The sequence below is a fragment of the Bubalus kerabau genome, chromosome 6, assembly GCF_029407905.1.
Source record: "Bubalus kerabau isolate K-KA32 ecotype Philippines breed swamp buffalo chromosome 6, PCC_UOA_SB_1v2, whole genome shotgun sequence".
Lineage (NCBI taxonomy): Eukaryota > Metazoa > Chordata > Mammalia > Artiodactyla > Bovidae > Bubalus > Bubalus kerabau.
In genome coordinates this window covers 111,517,395-111,524,700 of record NC_073629.1, presented here as the reverse complement: position 1 = coordinate 111,524,700, position 7,306 = coordinate 111,517,395, and the positions used below count along the sequence as shown (strand labels likewise).

Here is a 7,306-nt window from a genome sequence, read left to right as displayed (position 1 = left end):
AAGACTCGTCTGTGGGAGCTCTGTGTCCATCAGACAAACGTGGTGGGTGAGAGGAGTCCCATGTTGCATGGAAATGGCCCGACCCTTGACCACACTTGGTTCAGCCGTTGCCCGGGGCCACTCCAGCAGGGCCTGGCCACCTGCGCTGCTGAAGCAGGCCTGCAAGTGCCAACAGCTGGGGACTGTCAGCTGGCCACACTCCACAGCTGGGCAGCGAGTCCTCTGCTGAGGGAGGCCGTCTGCATCCACCACCCACTCCCACAGTCTAGTCCCAGGAAGGTGGTCAGAGTGATCCCCTAAAACCTAAGTCAGGCTGTGTCACTCCTCTGCCCCAAACCTCTAAAGGCCTGCAGAGACCTACAGGATTAGTCCCACCTGTTCCCTTTGCGAACCCATCTCTTCTCCTTGCTGACCTCAATGTCATGTTGACCTTCTTGCTGTTCCCTCAAGCAGGAAACACCAGGCACCTTCCTGACTCAGGACCTTTGCTCTCTCTTTCCCTCTGCCTGGAATGTGCTTTCTCCTAGAGAGCCACTGGGCTCCCTCTTTTCCTTCAGGGTCCACAACAAAGGCCAGCTGCTTTTTAAGAATTTCGCACCTCTCCTGTTCAAAATCAAAGCCCTCCCCCACCCCCACTGCCAGGCCCTGATCCTCCTTTCCTGCTTTACTCTCCACCTACCAGGTATCACCCTCTATCACCCTCTAACAGGTTCTGTGTTTCTGTCTCCCTCCAGCTAAAATGTAAAGCCCACAGGACAGGGATTTGTGTTATTGCTGTTCCCTGGTTGAGCTCTAGTGTTTAGTCCTCAGCAAATAATTTATTGGATTCACAAATTTATATATGAGCCTGGTTCCCTGCTAGGTGCTGGGCATGTAAACAGGACTCAGTCACCTGCCCTCAAGGGGCCCACCAGGGGAGGAGTAACAACAGACACAAGTAAGCGGTGCACCCTGGGTGAGTCGGGGAAATGGGAGTGTTCCATCTCTCTAGAGATTCCGTTTTGCAAGTTGAAAATGCTCTAGAGATCCATTGCACAATAATGTGAATGAACTTAACACAACTCAACAGTGTGCCCAGGGGTGATAGGTGAGCCACCGAGGGCACGCCTAATCCAGAGGAGGCCAGCAAGGGGACCTTCTAGGAGAAGGGACATGGAGCAAAGTCCCGAATGGCTGAACGCATGAGGTGAGAGGGAACAGCACAGACAAAGGCAAGAGTCAAGTATGGCTGGATCATTGAGAGAAAGGAGAAGAGAGAGGAGGCTGCAGAGGTGGCCGAGCAAAGGAGGATTTTAAGCAGGGCAGTGTGTGGTCTGATTTCTGGGGAAGGGTGGAGGCTGGGCGGGAAGCCAGGAGACCAGTTGGGAGGTCACTGAGATGGTGGGCTACACAGGGTCAGGGCAGTGGGAATGGTGGGGAGTGTGGAGATCTAAGGATGTTTCCCAGGTGGAAGGGCCAGGTGTGGGATTGTCTTGGCTGACCCCGGCTCATCCCTTCCCGGAAGGGGCGAGGTCATTCAAACTCTGACCTCCAGAGCCCCTGGGGAAGGGTGAAGGCAGCTCCTCCCTCCTTCCCGGTAGATGGGATCAGATCAGATCCGGCTCTGGGAGAGCCAGCCACAGGAGAGGAACTCTGGGAGCAGAGGCTGCAGTGGGGGCGTGGTGAGAACCCGCCTCCAGGGACCTCGGTTCTCATGCCCTCAGAGGTCAGAACTTAGTGGGCGCAGTTGTCAGCTCTGGAAGTCCAGGAGGCTCAGCTCAGCATGGTCCTCAGGGACAGGCCTGGAACGGGAAGTCAGCTCAGCCCGATCCTGAAAGTTCTGAGGTCAGAGCTGAGCCCACCGCACTTGCTGCCCCAGAGGTCCTCCAAAGGCAGGACCCTTGGGGACCCGTCATGGGACACCGGGAGTCCACAGGCTGAATCCTGTTGTGGAGAAACGCAGGACCTTTCTGCCACCAAGCCTCAGACACCACCTTCCACATCCCGTTTCCTGAGCTGCCCCATCCTTCACCAGTATTCCACCTGAGCTGCCTCCCTCTCAGCGCTTTCTGCTCCCACCAAGACCCACCCACTGACCCTTTCGGTCACAGAAATGTTTTGTTACAACATTTTTAGTCACCACCCATTGGAAAACTTTCTGTGTACTTATATTATGCTGTGAACTTTGATTGGATCTCCCATCGGCCCTACGGGTAGGATCTATTATGTCCCCAGTCTACAGAGGAACCTACTGAGGCACCAGGGTCTAAGCAACTTACCTAAGGGCCCAGGGGTCAACAGCAGCCTCAACTTCTAGGCCCTACAGCCTCTCCCACCAAGGCAGGTATAGCCTCAGGACCTGCAGCCTTTGTTCCTGCAGTTCTTTTGCCTAGAATATTCTCCCCACCCTCCACCTGGCTGATGAGAGTTTCACATATCTAAGTATGGGGAAGTCACAGCTTATGCAAGAGTTAATTCGAATGTTATGCTAACTAAAACATCCTGTTTGTGGCCCTATCAAACACACATCGTACAGTGCTTTAATTATGAAAGAAAAGGGTGCATTGGCCAGAAGTAAAGAATGTTCATGTTAAAAATAAAGGTTACATCCTGCCTCCCTTTCTGGAACACCAATGCTGCTACTCTTTCGATGATAAGATTTTCCTCCCAGGTGCCAAGGCCGTACTGACTCACTGTGTACCGCTGATCTGTCATTTCGTGGGTTTTGGTTTTATTTTTTCGCAACTTTGAAATATCCCTGACTTGTTTGACGTTCTTTGTTCCAACAAGATATAAACTGTGCTGAAAAATCATGCTTCTCCAGAGCAGTTGCACCGAGTTATCTGAGAGGCTGTCTCCTGGGCAAGAATACTCAGTTTGGCTCAAATAAAACTCTTTTCTATTCCTATTATAGACTCCTGATTATTCCCATCCCCCTGGCTAATGCTGTCTCCTCCAGGAAACATTCCTAACGGAGCCCCTCAAGTCAGGAGAACTTTGCATCTTTACTCTTCCCCAAGGGCCGATGGGCACAGTTCCCGCCTGTCTCCTCTAGCCAGTGAGAGTCACAGGCCAGGGACCACACCTGGCTGGTTTATGCTCAACTCCCCAGCTCCGCAGACAACGCCTGCAGCCCACGGAAGTTCACAGAAAGGATAATGCCTGAATGAACAACGGGCGGGCCCTGCCTCCCCCCACCCCACATTTAGAGGCATGAGGATGGGACCCAAGCTGTCTCTAGTGGACCATGGGCATTGCTTGCCCTCTGATGGTGCAGCCTTCCCAAGAATGGGGATGTTTAAGATTTCGGCAAGAACAGGGGCTGACTAGAGACCCCCAGCTTCACCACAGACACTAGGGAAGGCAGATTATAACCCCCTCTCTCCCATGCCCTAAGGAGGCTTCATTATCAAGTCCTGGTATGGCTCTGGGCACACAGTGGCCACCCCATAAATGAGGGGTCTTCTCCCTTCTCAACAAGAGCAAGAGGCCCCCCACGGTCAAGGAGCTGCCCTTCCCAGGAGGCCCCACACCCTCACCCCCACCTGCCCATCTCTCAGAGCCTCCCAGGACAGCTGCCTGAGGTCAGAAAGTTCTGGCTGTAATCCTTTCTCATGCAGCCACCCTGGAAAACATCATCCCTCCGGAGAACCTCTCTGTTGCACAGCCAAAGAAGCAGTCTCTCCCCCACGCTCCTCGCCCCGGACTCCCAGTGCCACTTCCCGGGCCCTTTCCTTGAAAGTGGCTTCAGGGAGCCTGCGCCTCCCCATCCCGCCCCCCACCTCCCGCTCGGAACAGCGCCCGCCGCCCGCCCGCCGCTTCCTGCCCCCACCCCGCCCCGCGCGCTATTTAAGGCGCCCCCGCCGCCCGGCGCCGTCCAGCAGGGCTCCCGCGGGCGCCGCTCCGGCAGACTTGCGTCCCCTCCGCCACCTGGGCCGCCCGCAGGCCGGCGGTGAGTTGGGCTGGGGGGCGTGCTGGGGCGCCACCTGCCAGCGGACCAGCGGGCAAGGGACAGGGGGCCACCTGCCAGGGGCGGAGGGTTGCTGCGGGGGGCACCCACAGCGGGCCTGGCTCACCCAGCCTACCTGAGCTGGCCTCAGAGGCTAAGCCGGGTTCCTGCAGTCTCTCGCTGGACCCTCATAACCCTCGGAGGTAGGAATGTTAATATTTTCCAGGAGAGGAGACTGAGGTACTAAGGGGCTGTGACTTTTCCGAGGTCGAGGTCTCCGTTAGTAGGAGAGGCAGGATTTGAACCCAGGTCTGGCTCCAGAGACCGGCTGTAAACCGCTTTGCTCCCACGAAGAAGCACCTCCCCATTCCCTTTCCCCCACCTTCCTCCCCGTCGACTCTCCCCCTGAAGTTCTGGGAACTCTGTGGCCTGTGCCTCCAGCCTGCTATGACGGTTCCTTTCAAGAGCCTAGAATCTGGCAGCAACAGCCTTGGCAGGGGGAGGGAATGGAGAAATGGGACCGGAGATCAAGAGTGGGTACTTAAGCGGCAGGTGCTCGCTATTGCTGACAGGTGGAGCTAATGCAGGATGCTGCCTTGAGTGTCTAGCATGCCTTCACCAGGAACTCAGAGGTTAGAGCGAGGCCAGCTCGGCGAGAGCTGCTGGGGAGGGGAGAGGGGACCTGAGGCTTTGGGCCCCCTGGGAAGCTGGAGTTATCACCACGACCTCCCCCTCGCTGTCTGGGGACAGCCTGTCCTGGGCCGAAGGGAGGAGGAGCATGGCGCAGCTGTGTGACCTTGGATGGGTTCCTCAAATTCTCTGTTGCCTTAGGCTCAGGAGGCTCACCTGGATCCAAAGCTCCTTCAGCTGGGTCAGGAGGGACCCAGGTGGGACTAGAAAGGGCTCCTAGCTGTACCCTTGCCAGAGCTTAGCAGCCATCAGCCAAAGGTCTGCTTTTAGTCCTGCTGGGTGTGAGCCCCCAGGCCAGTTCCTTCCCCTCTGTGAGCTCAGTTTCCCTGTAGGTGAAATACACGTGGGCAACCTCCCGCAGGCCTGTTGCTAGGACAGCTGAGAAGGACGCTGACCGTGTCTTATGCCTCCCTACAGACGGAGGCCTGGGAGCCATGGGCGACTGGGGCTTCCTTGAGAAGCTGCTAGACCAGGTCCAGGAGCACTCGACCGTGGTGGGCAAGATCTGGCTGACGGTCCTTTTCATCTTCCGCATCCTCATCCTGGGCCTGGCCGGCGAGTCGGTGTGGGGCGACGAGCAGTCGGATTTCGAGTGTAACACGGCCCAGCCAGGCTGCACCAACGTCTGCTATGACCAGGCCTTCCCCATCTCCCACATCCGCTACTGGGTGCTGCAGTTCCTCTTCGTCAGCACGCCCACCCTGGTCTACCTGGGCCACGTCATCTACCTGTCTCGGCGCGAGGAGCGCCTGCGGCAGAAGGAGGGGGAGCTCCGGGCACTGCCAGCCAAGGACCCACGCGTGGAACGGGCGCTGGCATCCATAGAGCGCCAGATGGCCAAGATCTCGGTGGCGGAAGATGGTCACCTGCGGATCCGCGGGGCGCTGATGGGCACCTATGTGGCCAGCGTGCTCTGCAAGAGCGTGCTGGAGGCAGGCTTCCTGTACGGCCAGTGGCGTCTCTATGGCTGGACCATGGAGCCCGTGTTTGTATGCCAGCGCTCACCCTGCCCCTACCTCGTGGACTGCTTCGTCTCTCGCCCCACGGAGAAGACTATCTTCATCATCTTCATGCTGGTGGTCGGACTCATCTCCCTGGTGCTCAACCTGCTGGAGCTGGCGTACCTGCTGTGCCGCTGCCTCAGCCGGGGGGTGAGGGCCCGGCAGCGCCAGGATGCGCCCCCAGCCCCGGGCACCTCCTCGGAGCCTTATGCCGACCAGGTCTTCTTCTACCTCCCCATGGGCGAGGGGCCCTCATCCCCGCCATGCCCCACCTACAATGGGCTGTCGTCCAGTGAGCAGAACTGGGCCAACCTGACTACGGAGGAGAGGCTGGCTTCTTCCAGAGCCCCCCTCTTCCTGGACCCACCCCCCCAGACTGGCCGGAAATCCCCCAGTCGCCCCAGTAGCTCTGCTTCCAAGAAACAGTATGTGTAAGGGCCTAAGGCTTCCATCACCCCGCAACGGGGCCTGGGAAGTCTTGCTGCCTTTTAATGCAAGGTTCCACAGAGATGGCTGGGGGAAACAGGTGCTGGCTGGCCAGAGAGCCTCCTTGCATGTTGTTCTTGACACCTGCATCCTTCCTAATGACCAGAGGGCACCACACTCTGCCCTCCAGAACATGGTTTTGTCCCAGGCACGGACAGAGCCAGCGTGGGGTGCTCTTAGCCAAGGGTGTTTGAGCCCTTTGGTCTTTTTCACCTGGTTCAGAGGGATTCGGAGACAACTTACCCCACCCCCACCCCCGTGGCAGATTCACCTCCACCCAGGTTGTCTGCACGCCCTGTCCTCTCAGGAAAGGCTGGTGGAGGCTGCTGGGTCAGCCTTGATCACACACACCTACCCACGCACCCACACACACACAGCCTGTGCTGCATCTGGCCCTGTCAAGGGGCGTGGGGTCTTGTTCTCATCACTCCTTCCTGCTTACACTGTTTATCCTTCTAAAATAAACAGGACTTAATCACAAGCGAGGTGTGTGTTGATACTGTCATGATGTACCTTGGCGTGGGGGGTTGGAGGGCAGTTGCTTTGCCCAGGGTTCCTTGCCTCTGCCTTTGGCCTCTGCAATCCCAACACCAGCCAGTGCCTTAAACCCTCAAACTCCTACGTACCAGCTCTCAGCAGCTCTGAGTCCTGAACACTCTGCCTTCTGAAATGCCTCAGCACCAGCCTCTTCTTTCCATCCTCACTGTCCCAGCCCCTTCAACCTGTCCATTAATCAGTGGGCTAAACAGTGTCTGTCCTCATCCTGCCCCCCGGCCATCCAGCGCCCCGGCCATGCTCCCCACTGCAGTGTGCTTCCTTACTGGACACTGCTCCTCACCTGCCCTGGGCTTCCCTGGTGGCTCAGAGGGTAAAGAATCTGCCTGCAATGTGGGAGACCCAGGTTCAGTTCCTGGGTCAGGAAGATACCCTGGAGAAGGGAGTGGCAACCCATTCTAGTATTCTTGCCTGGAGAATCCCGTAGACTGAGGAGTCTGGCAGGCCACAGTACAGGGGGTTTGCAAAGAGTCAGACGTGACTGAGCAATTAATACTCTTCACCTGTCTGCCTGCCAGCCAAGCCCTTCAGAGTCTGGCTCAAGTGGGCCTGCAGTCCTTGGTGTTTGGGGAGTCTGGTTTAGACCACTTACCCCTGCTGCCTTGGCCCTTTCTTGTCTGCCCACCAGAAGGAGCAACTTAAGGAC

The 7,306-nt window shown here is 57.4% G+C and overlaps 1 protein-coding gene and 1 long non-coding RNA gene across 4 annotated transcripts; one reads left to right on the top strand and one right to left on the bottom strand.

Moving 5' to 3' along the window:
• Positions 1–1,629: 1,629 nt before the first annotated feature.
• LOC129655718 (uncharacterized) lies at positions 1,630–4,286 on the bottom strand. The gene is made up of 2 exons (XR_008716091.1): positions 4,065–4,286; positions 1,630–1,781 (listed from the first exon to the last, which is right to left on the bottom strand). It is a non-coding gene; the product is annotated as an uncharacterized LOC129655718 (long non-coding RNA).
• GJA4 (gap junction protein alpha 4) lies at positions 3,837–6,586 on the top strand. Of its 3 annotated transcripts, none has more exons than XM_055586454.1 (2): positions 3,837–3,931; positions 5,036–6,586. In XM_055586454.1, the coding sequence occupies exon 2, from the start codon at positions 5,053–5,055 to the stop codon at positions 6,052–6,054; it is 1,002 nt and encodes a 333-aa protein (XP_055442429.1). In that variant the 5' UTR covers positions 3,837–3,931; positions 5,036–5,052; the 3' UTR covers positions 6,055–6,586. The 3 variants fall into 3 exon arrangements, with proteins under 3 accessions (XP_055442429.1, XP_055442431.1, XP_055442430.1); XM_055586456.1 differs by having other exon boundaries at positions 3,864–3,920; XM_055586455.1 differs by lacking the exon at positions 3,837–3,931 and adding an exon at positions 3,979–4,131.
• The last annotated feature ends 720 nt before the right edge of the window (positions 6,587–7,306 follow it).

Excerpts from the sequence above, each read along its gene's own strand:
- GJA4 (XM_055586454.1), top strand. The coding sequence starts at position 5,053 with ATGGGCGACTGGGGCTTCCTTGAGAAGCTGCTAGACCAGGTCCAGGAG.